At 38.8% G+C, this 15,703-nt stretch overlaps 1 protein-coding gene across 9 annotated transcripts in view; it reads right to left on the reverse strand.

Annotated features, from left to right (window-relative positions):
- Positions 1-15,703, reverse strand: part of trioa (trio Rho guanine nucleotide exchange factor a) — a 158,831-nt gene that overhangs the window by 32,899 nt on the left and 110,229 nt on the right. For all 9 annotated transcript variants that reach the window (XM_049475422.1, XM_049475420.1, XM_049475423.1 and 6 more), the window contains 12 exons: positions 14,723-14,918; positions 12,986-13,152; positions 11,645-11,764; positions 10,245-10,436; positions 8,609-8,758; positions 8,395-8,509; positions 4,798-4,913; positions 4,391-4,513; positions 2,625-2,819; positions 1,421-1,536; positions 962-1,028; positions 748-857 (listed from right to left, as the gene is read on the reverse strand). In XM_049475422.1, the coding sequence (XP_049331379.1) occupies positions 748-857; positions 962-1,028; positions 1,421-1,536; positions 2,625-2,819; positions 4,391-4,513; positions 4,798-4,913; positions 8,395-8,509; positions 8,609-8,758; positions 10,245-10,436; positions 11,645-11,764; positions 12,986-13,152; positions 14,723-14,918 (1,667 nt within the window). The remainder of the gene's footprint in view (positions 1-747; positions 858-961; positions 1,029-1,420; positions 1,537-2,624; positions 2,820-4,390; positions 4,514-4,797; positions 4,914-8,394; positions 8,510-8,608; positions 8,759-10,244; positions 10,437-11,644; positions 11,765-12,985; positions 13,153-14,722; positions 14,919-15,703) is intronic.

Genomic DNA, 15,703 nt, shown 5'->3' on the forward strand with positions numbered 1-15,703 from the left:
TTTAATCACTGTTTTCATGCATCTTGGTATGTTCTCCTCCACCAGTCTTACACACTGCTTTTGAATAACTTTATGCCACTTCTGGTGCAAAAATTCAAGCAGTTCAGTTTGGTTTGATGGCTTGTGATCATCCATCTTCCTCTTGATTATATTTTAGATGTTTTTAACTTGGTAAAAGCAAAGAAACTCATAATTTTTTAGTGGTCTCTTTTTTCCAGAGCTGTACGTACAGGAAAAAAGATGCACAAGATTGGATCTTCAGCCAGATAATGTAAACATGCTCCAGTGCTCCTCATTCATTACAGACTTCCTAATGTTCCTCACTCAGGACATCCTTTATTTTGTTAGATTTTATCTGATACTCAGCTGTATACCCCCCATCACAGGTGATGCCACAACACAAGGACGGTTAGGACTAGTGCATGCCTCCTCTGACACATGTGAAGTCAGTCACGCCCTCTTTTTGAACTTTTTTTGCCAAATAGCATTACAGAGTGCTCGGAGGAAAGTGCAGCGACTCAGTTCTGATACATCAGCTCACAGACGCCTTGAGCTGATTTATATCACCCTAGGTGTAATGAGGGGAAAGAGCGCCATCTACCTACCCAGAGAGGTGCTCCGGCAGGTGATGACAACCTGCATGACCAGGATTCTAACTAGCGCGTTCCCGATCATAGTGGCAGCACTTTAGACTCGGATGCTGAACGACTCGGCACTCAGGACATTCTTAACATAATTAAAACTCACTTGTGATGGAATTCATAGAGGTCCTGCATGTTCCCAAAAATGATGTGCTCTTTGTTCAAAATGCCTGGAGGGATCTCCTCCACACCGCTGGTCATCTCCCATAGATAGGTCTGAACAGAAATATAGCAAAAGGCATTTATTTTAAAATAAAATCTAAATTTATCACAGGATGCAATCAAAGTAAGTATCTTACAAAGTGATAAACATTGCTTACATCCATACACTCCCTCAGGTCTCTCACATAGGCCTTCTCAGTCTGTATCAGCTCAGCCATGATGAAGCTTGGAGGAATAATGAAGAAATGGTCACACACACCCCAAGAGAAATGAACAAGAAACAGAAACAACCAAAACATCTCAAACAGCAGTGGATACATTTAACATTCTCTTCCAGACTGTATTCTACAAATCATCTGTGAGATTATATGATGATTTTATTCACAGTTCATTAACTACCTCCTGCTGTCTAGACATGCATTATAAATAAATCTGCACTACTTTAATCACAGATGGCACGGAAGAAAAAATTCTAATAATGTAGAAAGATGTATAACCTCTAATACTTTAATGATCTCGCTTAATAGAATAAAAAATGGATAGATATTTCCAACGGGATGCTAATAAAAGGAAGTAATTTGTAGCTATGGGGAAAAGAATAGCAGGCGGGCACATACTCCTTTCTGCGAGCAGATTTACGCTTCTCCTCGTTGAGCTCATGGGCAGCATCCCTTAGTTTAACCTCTGAACCTGGGGCACTGGCGGGGATGATGTCCAGTTGCAGGTCCTTACTCTGGAGAAGACAAAGTTAAAGAAGAAAACTTTGTATAAATATAAAAATATTAATTTTTCACCAATTCAACTTTTCAACTATGAAATCATATTCAATTCATAGATTTTGTTCATAAACTTACAACTTAACATTAAACATACTTTTGAGGATTGAGAATGAAAAATTCTGATTAAAAAGGGAGTCAGAGAGTCATAACTGGAACTGATACTGTTACAATGTCCCCTGTTCAAAAATTCCCCCTTTCAAAATTCAAGAAAACAAGCATAGCCTGGAGAATTCCCCACACTAACACAGGAACTTAGGCCCAATCCCATTTCACCCATTGGCCCTACCTCTTTGTTTTGCATGTGCACGCCAAGGGGAATAATAATTACTGGGAAGATGGCGGAAAAAGCAACCAAAGAAACCCACAAATGTAAGTATTTCATTGTTATAAGTGATGATTATCACTATATTATCATAGTCTAATGTGTAATTTCAGTGTTTTATGGTCAAATTCTTCATGACAAGCATACAACAAAGATTGCTAATAGTTTCAATAGCTAATTAGCTAGCTAACTTTCCCATTCCACCTTAAACAGATGGCAGAGGCTGCAGCATTTAAGGTGGAAATAAAAAACTAAATAAAACAAAAAACAAATAACGGCTACTCAAAGCTAATTTAAGCTCCTCATCACAAAGGAATTAAGGAATGGACGGTAATAATTAATTTCTGCACCACCTCCCCCCTTTCTGAAGACATACAATGCCCTAAAGTTAACTACTTAACCAGCAGATAGGCTCCTAATGACATATCGAGTGTCTGAAGAGTTGTCCCAATTCTTGGGGGAAGGGGGAGGATTTCACCCCTTCCTCTTGTAACTCTGTTAAACTCAAAAAGAAGGGGTAGGGGTAAGTGGTAAGGCCAAGGGGTGAAATGTAATTGGGCCTTAGCCTGGTAATCATCTGTTTCTTGGCTTTATTCAGGTATGTAGGAGGAGGATAATCTATAAAGTGTGCTGTAGTTCAGGACTCCTGGCATTAAGGCTCAGGATTAGAGCAGGAAAGTCTTCAGCGCTGGTAAACTCAGTTAGAACAGAGGAACTCACAGCTTTGTTGGAGTCGGAGCAGATTCCCAGAGCTTTCTCCAGCGAGGTTCGGTATTTGTCCATGCGCAGGGAGAAGTCTCGGTAACGCTTGTCCACAGCGGTCACCCACTTTTTGATCTCAGCAGCGTGAGCATGACCCTTATCACAGAAGCCATCGGCCAACTGGATCAGCAGCTTGACCCTCTCTTTGGTTTGCTGAGGATGGAGAACAACAGTGAGCGTGTAAGAACCTACCAAGTAATTAACAATTCAAATTCAAATGAAAGAAGTGACGAACATCTAGCTCAAATTTCATTTGGTAAAACTAGCACTGAAATGCTTAGATACACTGCAGTAGTTAAGAGTTAGAGAGAACTTGATTTGATCTGAAAGATTAGTATCATAATTCAAATTGTAATGTGTGTCTGGAAGTACTCAGACAGCCCCCTTTAATGACTTGTTATGGACAGAGACATTTGGTGGGGTTTGAGCATTATTTTTTTCCCCTATTGTGTGTTTTTTTTTCTGTGACAGGTCACTGGAGTGAGGGACGTCTTTGTGTGAAGTGGCTGCTTTTGATTGGGGAAAGAGAAATTTTGTGACTGTTTCTGCTGTGCAAATGTCATCTCTTTCATTCCTGCACAGCCAGCCAGATAAACCACCAAGAGTGATTAAGTATCTTACAGCCACATGGTATACACAATCTTTCTCTTTTTTGTTTATTTATATTACTTTAAAGCAAGCCTGATTAGCAGTGTAGGGGGATAAGACCCTGTTTCTTTTACTTTAGAGTACATTAAATTACATTTGGCAGACACTTTTGTCCGAAGCGACTTACAATAGTAAAGTACAAGAGTAATAGAATTTAAAGGTGAAAATATCTTTAGATAGGGCTTAAAGGAGGTCGATGGGAAATAAAGGGATAGAGAAGTGAAGGAGGGGAAGAAGGAAATGAGGTTAAAAGTAGTTAGTGTGTTAGAGGTGTTAGGAGAGTAAGTGCTCTTTGAAGAGCTCTGTCTTCAGGAGTTTATTAAAGATATTGAGAGATTCTCCTGATCTGGTAGTGGAGGGTAGTTTGTTCCACCATTGGGGAACTCTGTATGAGAACAGTCTGGATTGCTTTGTGTGAGTGTTTGGTAAAGCGAGGCGACGTTCATTGGAGGAGCGCAGCGGCCGGGAGGTAGCGTAAGCCTTCAGGAATGAGTGCAGTTAAGAAGGAGCTGTTCTATCATCACCTTGTACACTTTTTCTCCTGTTTTTGTTAGAGAGGGAGGTAGGCTAGGGATTGTATTTGTTTTTGGGTTTTTTGAAGTGTATTTCTTGTACTGGGCACTAGTTAACTACATTAAGTTTGTTATGTTGGGTAATTAGCATATTCCTAAAGAAAAATGCTGCTTTGAGGCTTGTGTATTTCTGGTTGCTGGTGTTCTTTAGTCTGGAAAGGGGTGTCCTTATGCCCGGTTGGTCCAAGCCGTGACCGACTGATTACTCTTTTTTTCAATTACCTTTTTTTTTTTTTAAAGAATTTAGTTACTTACAAAGGAACTGCCAATAAATAACTGGACATAATGGAGCCCCTAAGTCCACATGTCCAATGTCCAAAAGCTGGCCAGAGGGTGTCTAATATTCTCTAATATTCTAACTATGTTCTTTAGCAGTGGATCTAGATTTTCTGGAGGGATAAAGCACCATCCAATGCTTCTACACTCTGATCCATAACTAATATCATCCAACATCAGTATCTGACCTCACTTGTACTCATGTGACTCCTTGTATTTAATTGGTACCTTAGCTGTGATGTGGAAGTCCTCATGCTCTTTCAGCAGCTCTTGCGTGTGGTGGATACTGGAGCCCGTGGATGTGTGTGTGGACAGGTAGAACTCTCCCGTGTCATGAATCCACTCAAGTGCCTAGAAACCACAACAACACACATCTTAACACACGCTTAGCTGATCAATCAGAGCATCACAGTGCATGAAGACTGAAGAAGAGATATGAGACTGATTCTCTTTTGACTAATAAAAGGTGAACTAATGGTGAGTCTAATAGGAACACAGCAGGACAGAGGGTGATTAAAAGCCCTGTTGTATCAGGAGTCTTGTAAGTATTTAAGAAAATGTAAAACAGAGTGGGTAAGAGGGGCTGAGATCAGAGGGAGAGATGCAGCTGCAGTTCCTCCATGTGTGAGACAAACCTGCTTGGCACTGCGCTCAAACACCACATACTGCTGGCACTGGTCCAGCCTCCTCTTCCTCATTGTCCAGAAGTGCAGCACTCTGTTCTCCCTCTGCAGTAACTCATTCAGGATGTCTGCGAAGGTAAAGGATACACACAAATGTTTACGCATACTGCACACAACTAGAACATCTGCATAAAAATATATCTTATATGGAGTGCTTGATTCTTCAACTTCTTCAATAATTGGTTCATTTTTGAGATTTTCTTAAAATGAATATGGCAGGTAATAAGGATTCAGTAACTACTGTAAAGTAAGTACTGTAAAGTAACTGCTATGAAGCTTAAATAGCGCTTTTCCACTGAAACAGAACTGAACTGAAACTGTTCTGGATCATGAACCTAATTTTGAATCTTTTGTCACATTTTAACCAACAAAAGTAGGTTCAGGGCGCAGGAACGTTCATTTGCAACTGGAACTCATCTGTGGGCGTGTCTGTTTATACAGAAGCACCACTGCTGTGCAATGCCCTCTATCAATGATAGATTATGTGATGTTTTGACTGTTTCACTAAAAACATGGAAACGTGGTCTGGTTCTCTGAAAATCACCATGATTCTTTTAAACCCAAATGAAACTGGTTTAAGAACCTGAGTTTTTTTAATGGAAAGGCATTAAAAGGTCACTTCATTGCTCCCCAGCAAAATCTTATATCTTCATATTGCATTTCATTATAAATGGGCCAATAGAAACGCCTACACATTTAATTTTAAACGCAAACTTTTTTCACATTTACCTTTTTAAATTCACCAGGCTGAGGGAGAATGTGTATTTAGTAGAGTTGAGAGGGTTTCTGAGCGTGTGTGTGTTTCAGGTGAAGGTGGGACAGTGTGTCTAGTTCTGCAGCGCTGAAGCCTGACCCACTTACTGTTTCCAGATCTGTAAATCATTACAGCGCAGAACAGAGCAGGGACGCATTCTCACTACACACTCCAAAGTGGGCTAAACTGGTCCTAAGTGGGCCAGCTGTTACAACCACAACTCTTGCTGGAAAACCTCCATCATGCAATGAGAAGACTGTCCACTAGATGTCACAAAGCCGCCACTGAGGAGTAAAGACTGGATATGAACCAGATTCCCATAGATAGTAAAGCCCTGTTCAGGCATGCTTCCACAGACAAAACAGCACAACAAGCAACATACAGTACATCCACACATCCATACACTAAGAATATCCGTAGAGTATTTTTCTGACTATAAGGCGCACTTAAAATCCTTTAATTTTCTGAAAAAAAATTATAAGAGCACCTTATAATCCGGTGTGCCTTATGTATGAATTCTATCAGTCAGGTATTAAGAACCAGTAAAGCCACTCCAGCACTAAGGCTGGGTGCAGCAGCATTAGCATTAGGCACAAACTAAAACACTATCTCTTTTGCCGTTTAGAGGCGAGTATATTGGACTGTAGTCTGTGTGTTTGCAGTAGTAAAACAAGCTACATTGGATGAACCGCTAGCTGACATCGCCCTGGGTTACTGGAACAAAGAGGGTTTCTCAGTATAGCGCTAATGGGCAGGATTTACATCCTGCTTAGACAAAATATTGGAAATCTAAGCGTACTGTAAATTACTGTAATACTGTAAAGCATACCTGTCAAGTTTTAGATTTAAAAATAAGGGATATTTTCCTCTTTCCCCTTAAAGCCGTCCCACCAGCCCAACGAAGGTTCAGTATCCCTTACATTTTAAGACAGGTTTAAAAAAAATCTAAAATAACCACATGTGAACCACTTACACACTACAATTAGATTATCAGAATCTGAAATGTTGTGGACATTCCTACATATGTCATTCTTTTAATGCAGCCAAATTAAAAATCCTTATCTAGATATTTAAAATAATGTTAAGATTTCATGTCTTTTTTTGGCATAATGCACTCTTTTATATGATATATATATATTTTTTTTATTTAATGGATTTAAAATTGAACAAAGGGTGCACAAATTCTACAAAATGACTGTAGGTGACCTAAAAAATAGTATCATGAGCTTTTACTAAAAGGACAAGGACCAGATATATTCCATCAGTAAAAATTAGTCCTAATGGGCCTACACAATTAATAATTTTTAATTAATACTTCTTTCTTTTGATCACTCCTGATCAGTTCAGTTCATTTCGGTCCTCTACAAATGTCTAGTTCTGAGCCACAAACTTTATTTTGATAATTTTAAAAGGTTTAATCTGTGTGTTTTATTTCGGAGACGAGTATTTTTAAGCAGCTATCAGAAAAATCTCATCATAGTTTCCATTAGCCTACCGTTACCTTTCTTTTAGAAAAATCGCTGTATATCCAGATATGTTTTAAAATCAGCAGCTCCGACGAGCTGCCTGAACTCACCGCGACGGGGGGCTTACCTACACTGACCCTCCTTTGCAAGCTGATTGGCTGTTTCTCCTGAAAGGCGGGACTTTCTCCTTGAACCGGCTCCACGATTGGTTAAGAGACACAGAGCGGTCAGTGCCCTGTCTCTTCAATAATATATATAATAATAATAATAATAATAATAATAATAATAATAATAATAATAATAATAATAATATGGGATAATAATAATAATAATAATAATAATACGGGAGGACGGCGGGAAAGAGGAGTAAAATACGGTAGGTTCCCGGCCAAAACGGGAGACTTGACAGGTATGCTGTAAAGTGCTTTACTCACCCAAATAAATGATTATCAGGAGAGAAATTTGTGTAGATTAACATCCAGTGTTTGACTTTAAAAGACAATGTTTTTTGTAATAATTACAGTTATTAGTTTACTTGGGCGCTTCCCCAGTTTCCCCATTAGAAGGGAAACACGGCGAGACCCTTGTTCACTTTCGATGAAGGCATTCTTTACTAGTGTCTCTTAAAATGTGCCTTATAATCCGTTGAGCCTTATGTATGAAAACAGACCAGAAAATAGACATTAATAGTATGTATAGTTAATAATAATAATAATAATATTAGTAATGTGCCTTAAAATCCGGTGCTTTGAAGTCAAAGACTAGATTTGTCACAATAACTACAAAACTGACTTATTGTACAATATATAAATATTACCTCAAGGATAATAGGTGTTTTTTTTTTTGTACACGTTTGCTAGAGACATCTGACCAGCTATAAAAAGCCATAAAAATCATATGTTTTTTTTTATCAAAAGTTAACTTTTCTTTAAAAGAGTGTAATTATACTTCATATATTTCATATTCTATACAAAATCAACAACAATTTCACAATCCAGTTTGTGAAAGACAATGGTGACATTTCTAATATTAGCCCAATCATGCAATAAACACATTAACACAGGGGCCCAACAATGGCATTTTGTGAAACCTGGGTAAGACCCTTAAAGGAGCTGGAAACCTCTCTGCTTGGGAAACCTGGGTATCAAACCCACAACCCCGTCATCAATAAGCCAGTTTTCTAATCTCCACTGAGCTCCCACTGCTTAGTAGTAATGTGTGTGTGTGAGATACAGATCTCTGTGATGTAAAGTCTCAGTCATACATTGTTATTTAATGTATTGAGACTTGCCTGAGATTCCAGTAAGTGTGTTTAGGAAATGAACTCACTTTTGACCTGCTGCTCCGGTGCTTTAACATGACTCAGCATTCCAGGCATGTTGACACTATTCCGGTGCATGTATTTGAGGAACACATCAGCATTTCGTCTGGCCAAGGTGCATGCCTGAAAGAAGACACACACACACATCCACACACACATGACTCAGTGAGCAATTCCAGCTCATAGAAACACTGGGCTGCTTGTAGCCTCTGGGTATCTTACCTTGAGGAAGGCCTCTTTCTGCTCCAGGTGCTTGCTGATCATAGGAGTGACGTGATCTGTCTCACAGTTGGGTCCCAGTTTGTCTGCGCCCCCGCACCAGTCCTCCTCCCGCTTATACTCCTGCTCCAGACTCTCCAAAACACTGCACACCTGCACAGCACAACAACACAGCACAAATACAGTGAAGAAGTGCAATACATCACTCAAACAGTAAACAGGTACAATCATTCACAATCATGGAACAGAACTACAGTCATGTGAGAGAAAGAGGCCAGCTCCTGAAAATATTTCAGTCTTTTTCAAATATACTGTATTAAAACATTTGGTGAATATTTTATCTGTCTTTATACAATAATTACAGATGGATGAACACATACAACTGAAGAAATGTGTTTGAAAATAGAACTGCCCCATATTTATTCTTCCCTTTTTATTTATTATTATTATTATTTATTATTAGTCAGCATTACATATACAGCTCTGGAAAAAAATAAGAGACCACTTAAAAATGATTAGTTTCTCCACCAAACCAATCTGAACTGCTTACATTTTTGCACCAGGAGTGGCATTAACGTATCCAAAAGCAGTGTGTAAGACTGGTGGAGGAGAACATTTCAAGATGCATGATAACTGTGATTAAAAAACAGGGTTATTCCATCAAATATTGATTTCTGTACTCTTAATACTTTATAAATATGAACTTGCTTTCTTGGCATTATCTGAGGTCTGAAAGTGCTGCATCTCGGAATTTGGGAGAAATGCTGTCTGCAGTTTATGGAATAAAACAACAATGTTCATTTTACTTAAACATAAACCTATGAATAGCAAAATAAGAGAAACTGATTCAGAAACTGAAGTGATCTTGTAATTGTAGTTTCCAGAGCTGTGTTTGTAATTTATATGTATTAAATGTATTTGTATTTACATGTATTCAAGTGTGAAAACCTGATATCTAGTTCTATCTGCATGTGGACATTGTAGATATATGACTCCTGCAGTAAGGAGGAGTAAAAAGGTATTTGGGATTCAAACAAAAAACAAGCATACATTTGATGTCAGCATTTTATATAAAAATGTTTCCTTCTTCATACGACAATACCGAAACTTCCTTGGTAGTCTTGGAAAGTGTTTTTTAAAAGCTCCATTTTCAGTGATTAATTTTTCTTTTTGAGTGTGAATGGGAGGCCAAATCCTGCTACAGGTTATAAAAACAAGCTTATAAAGGTTTTAAAGAAGCCTGTCTTATATAAACCTCAGACATTATTTGGTTTGTTCTAGATGTCTAACTCCAAAAAGAACTCTGAGACCTTCCAAAAGAAGAATGTAAATGTAAGTCTCAGAAGCATAAAACACATTTTAAATAATATATAGTGAAACAACTGCCAATATGGCCAGGTCAGTCACCCATAGGACATTTTTCACATGACTATATGTGGACCATGCCCAGGTTAACCTGTGCAACTTCAATAAAAAAAAAAATCTGCTCAATCAGACTCCTACCTAACTTAGCACCTTTTACCTTACCTAATTTTTGGGCATCCAAATGCTGCTATTATTATTCTCTTCTTTGTTTTTTTTATTTCTCACATCTATTTATATAGCTATATGTTAATTATGTTGGTCCCTGTCTTCACACCTGTTCAGAGGTCTTGTAGAAGGCCACAGAGGCGTTGACCAGCTTGAGGCGGTCCTCCATCTTGAGCATAAGCTGCTGCCAGTGGGAGGCCACGTTCTCGGCGCAGTCGCGGATCATGTCCATGTCGTAGTGGTTGGCCTGCAGGAGCGTCTCTGCTTTCTGCTGCACCTGCAGAGCACTCTGGTGGGTTTTCTGTACAGAGAAAGCAGAGAAAATGTGAATCTGCTGGCATTAAAAGCACAGCTCATTTTACAAGGACGAGCTAAATAAACTGAAGTGATTGAGAGGGTGGGAATATTAAGCTCAAGGTAAAGCAGAGGACTCTTTCTGAAGGGTTATAGTTATCACCTACATCAGAGCTCTAAAATGGACAGTCAGAGGACAAAGTACATCAGACAGTTTGGAACTTGTTGAGTCTTCAAAGAAAGATATAAGAATAGGGGCTGATATCTGTAGGAAATGAAGAGGCTATTATGACAGGCTGATTTGTCTCTCCAAGCGGCTATAATATAACCACTCCTACTCACACACATACAGATATAATCTGCACTTCATTAAAGAGAGCTGAAGGACTCAGCAGGCTTTATATGTGGCGCAATCAGAGGAGCCTCAGAGACAGAAGAGACACAGATCCTTTTAATCAGGATCCTCATACAGACAGCTGTGTATATACACTGAAAATAACCTATAAAATAATATATAAGTAAATTGCATATATGAAAAAATATGTAGGTGCAAAATATACAGCTTTGGAAAAAATAAAAGACCACTTAAAAATGATGAGTTTCTTTGATTTTACCTAATTGAAAACCTCTGCAATATAATCAAGAGGAAGATGGATGATCACAAGCCATCAAACCAAGCTGAACTGCTTGAATTTTCTGCACCAGGAGTGGCATAAAGTTATACAAAATCAGTGTGTAAGACTGGTGGAGGAGATCATGCCAAGATGGAAATCTTTGATTAAAAACCAGGGTTATTCCACCAAATATTGATTTCTGAACTCCTAAAATTTATAAATATGAACTTATTTTCTTTTTGCATTATTTGAGGTCTGAAAGCTCTGCATCTTTTTTGTTTTTTCAGACATTTCCAATTTTTTTGCAAATAAATGCTCTAAATGACAATATTTTTATTAGGAATTTGGGAGAAATGTTGTCTGTAGTTTATAGAATAAAACAACAATGTTCATTTTACTCAAACATAAACCTACAAAAAGCAAAATCAGAGAAACTGATTCAGAAACTGAAATGGTCTCTTAATTTTTTCCAGAGTTGTATACTGAGGGCACCCCAGCCAGCTTCAGTATAAATCCAATAAATTTACCAAATCATGTGTGTATTTGAAAGACAAAACTGAATGAGAGGCAGAAAGAGAGAGAAGAAGAGAAATGAACAGACCTCAATAGCGTGCTGGAACTGCTCGTGTTCTCTCTGCAGCTGCTCAGCCTCCTGGAGAGAACTGGCCGTGATTAGGCCAGCGTTCAGCATGGACTCGCCATTACGGATCCAACCCAGGACCTGAAACACACACAAACACACTCTATAAACATCCATGATGCCTGCAAAAGACCTGCAAAAATACGTTTCAGCATATAGATACATTCACAGTTAACTGTGACTTTTTACTTTACATTGCTTTAGAGTCTCATTTACACAAGAGCTACACATAATCAATGTGTAGACATTTAAGGTACATATACTGTAGGTGCTTTCCAGTCACCTCAGTAGTTCCTTGTGAAGTGGTCTACACAGGGTTTTCAGACAGTTTAAGTGAGATTCCAGCTCAAAGATAATAAAAGCATTGTGTTCATGGAGAACTTCATAGGAAACTCCAAACTGCATAGGGATCAATGAATAACAGTTTACAGTAAAGTTTACCCATCAGTAATTACATTTCAGGGATTAAAACAGCTAACGCTCATCACAAACCTGTAGCATGTGCATAAGATCACATTTTTCCCATATTATATACATATTATGATGCATGGCTGCAGTAAATTAGTTGCCAGCTACTTTAGAAAGCAGAGGAGCGGGCTCCAAGTGGTCCAGCATGCTAAGCGCTGCCACTATGATCAGGAGATTGCCGGTTCGAATCCTGTTCATGTAGCTTGCCATCGGCTACCGAAGCCCTGAGAGAGCACAATTGGCCTTGCTCTCTCTGGGCGGGTAGATGGCACTCTCTCCCCACATCACTCCAAAGGGTGATCAGCACAAGGTGTCTGTGAGCTGAGTCAGAACCGAGTCGCTGCGCTTTCCTCCGAGAGTGCTGTGATGCTACTCAGCAATGCTGCATCTGCAGCAGTTTAAAAAGAGGAGGTGGCTGATTTAACATGTATCGAAGGAGGCATTTACTCATCGTTGGGGCATCACTAGTGACAGGGAGAGTCCTAATGAGTGGGTTGGATAAATGGCCATGTACATTGGTGAGAAAATGGGGACAAAAATAGAAAGAAATAAAAAGTGCTATTTACATGAAGATATTGCAGGGCAATTTGAATAAGGAAATTTAACCAACCTTAAGTTCACTTATCTCATCTATTGTACGTAGTGTGTAGTGTATACCTGCTTTATGACCCTGTGGACTATTTTTTTTTGTAATGCAGGGCTCCCAAATTCTTGTATTTTAGCAACTCTAACCTGTATTTTATTCTGCTTTGTCGGGCAGGGGTACTCCAGGAACCCAGGACCCCAGTGGAGTAGAGTAAAATATAGTACAGAGCAATACTGCACTGCAATTACCTGCTTGACCTCAGCCTGCAGGTGGCGCAGCTGTACGCACTGCTCCAGGTGGCGGCGGTGTTGCTCTGCAGCCACATCCAGCTCCTGCTGCTTCTCATGTAGGAACTCCAGCAGGTCCTGAACCCGTGTGGCCATGTCCACATCCCGATCACACAGCAGCTCCACACCTGCACAAACAGATACACATCTATTATAAACATCACAAAAAACACAGACATGCTGATCTCCATCAACAACTTCCAAACCCAGCAGCCACTGCAGGAGTCAATGAACCTGTTAATTCATTATTAGGGGTGTGACAAGATATCGTGCCACGAGATCTTGCGAGAAGACGTGACGATATTTCTCGTCAAGCCTTAACCTGTCTCGCGGGGAAAAAAAAAACGTTTAGTGTGGACTTTTTAAGTAAGATCTGGCAACCCAGCAGCGGTAGCGATAGAGTGCGGTGGCTAAGCAGTGAGAGCAGCTCTCAGCAGAAGAGGAAAATTCGGGGATTTGTATAGAAGTTGCTTCTGCTACTTTTAAGTTGTATGTTTGGCTGCATTTTGGCTCCAGTGAAAACAAAAAACGGTAACAGAGTGACCAACAAGACACAAACCATATATAAATACTGTAAGTAAATCCTACACGTGACTGTTTCATAGGCAGTTGTACTAATCCCTTAGCTCTGTACTGTATTTAAAAACATGTTCACTTCAAGAATAGTCTTAATATGACTGGTTATGGTTATGTATAGTTAAATTACAAGAGATTTAGGAGAAAAAAACACAAACTATAGTCTTAATATGACTGGTTGTGGTTTGCACTATATAAGACCTAGAAAAGTTGTATTTTTTAATCTTATTTCTATTTCTTATAGAATCAATGTGTGAGAGAAACCAGTTTGCTAATTGTGCGTTATATGATTTTGTCAAATAAAACTTTCATTTTTTACATTTTCTTAAAAGTTTTATTTTTTAATCTCGTCTCGTTCTCGTGAACCCAATATCGTGTCTCGTCTCGTGATATTAGTGTCTCGTCACACCCCTATTCATTATCGTTAGGTGTCAGGACATAACAGCAGGTATATAAAACAGTCAGAGGCTGTATAAGTCTGTATATGTGCAGATCTGCTATAAGTGATTATCCCAGACCTGCTCACTGTGGGCTCTCACTGCCCACCTTCTACCCTGCTGTTTTCAGCCGCTCAGCCTTTACTGGCCAGTCAGATAGGTCACACAGGCCCAGTGGGAAACTTATGTAATGATCAACCTTCTTCAGGGTGATCTGAACTTAAAATACCTTCAACAGTTTCTTACCAACACACCAGCGGGGCAACTTAGCACAGACAGGAGAAGCAGTGAACTCAACACTGATTCAAATGCTGAGATACATTTCTAACATTACAAGTGTGAACTGAGGTTTTAGCTACATAAGTACATTGATAAAACCCTTTATATCAGCAGTAAGAAAGATTTACTGTTAATTTAGTAGTCCAAATCATAGATACAGCAAAACATTAATACAGTAAATATGAAGAAGAATATTTTTCATTTGAAAACCCAATGTTAAATTCCAGATTTCTTCTAGACATTTGCTCATATTCTATCATTTTTAATTATTTCTATTAGATCATACTAATTTGTGTTCTATTTTTCAAATATTACATTGATTTATGGGTATATTCATTATTTCTGACTAATTCTAGAATTTTTGAACTGTTATTCCAAACATCAGGACACACTTCAGGAGGCTTACCGGACGCCTGCACCTCGTTGACGTACTGCAGCAGCTCCTGGCCTTGATGAATGACGTCGAAGGTGAGGTTGTTCATGGTGAGGGCTTTGTCTGCATGGTGCTGCAGTCTCTGCTCAGCCAGAGTCAGATCCTCTGTGTCAAAGTCACTCATCTGCTGAGACAGCTCCTCATTCCACGAGTCCAGATCTGAGATGATCTGTGGGGGAGGGGTGCTTAGAGTTAGTAATACATATACACACACACTTACACACATACTTAAACACAGTAGCAGGGTCACAGGTTTCAGCTGATGATCACAGACAGTTGCGTAAAGGAAAAACAAACCCGGCAAAAGGAAGCATCCAAAGAAGGATTCCAGAACGTCATATTCATTTGATTTTTCATTTCTTTTGACTGCTGAAATAGGCTGCCATGTTATAGAAATAGAAATCTTCTGTAGATGGTTCTAAATAGAATATTTTAAAAAAGGCTAAACATAGTTCTGATTTCATTACAAAGGACCCTATTTCAGTTCTATATAGATTAGAAGGTTTTTTTTTTTTTTTTTAGATATAGACATAACCTTGACATGGAAAAAAATAAAAAATAAATGACACATAGGAGCGGTAGTATCTAGTAGTGCCCCCTGACATTTGCTATGTCAATACTTTGTATAGAGATAAATTGTATAGACATTGAACAGACTTGTACAGACATCAGATTTTCCGGGTCGGACTCTGTCTTTACTTGCAGCGCTGTGCAGTGCAGTGCATAGCATTACTACCGTTTTTTTTTTTTGCACATAGACTATAAGCTCAATATAAAAAAAGATGTTTGTTTTAATGGGAGATCTGTTCTTAATAAACATTTTTCTTAAATAATAGGTAATCTATGCTTCTTCAGTGTTGCAATGTTAATTAACATCATTCTGAACAGATTTCGCTCATTCAAACAGCCCAAAATTCTTCTTTAAAAGCTCAGTTTTAATGCTTTACTTACTCA

Source organism: Astyanax mexicanus, chromosome 3 (assembly GCF_023375975.1).
Source record: "Astyanax mexicanus isolate ESR-SI-001 chromosome 3, AstMex3_surface, whole genome shotgun sequence".
NCBI classification, from domain to species: domain Eukaryota; kingdom Metazoa; phylum Chordata; class Actinopteri; order Characiformes; family Acestrorhamphidae; genus Astyanax; species Astyanax mexicanus.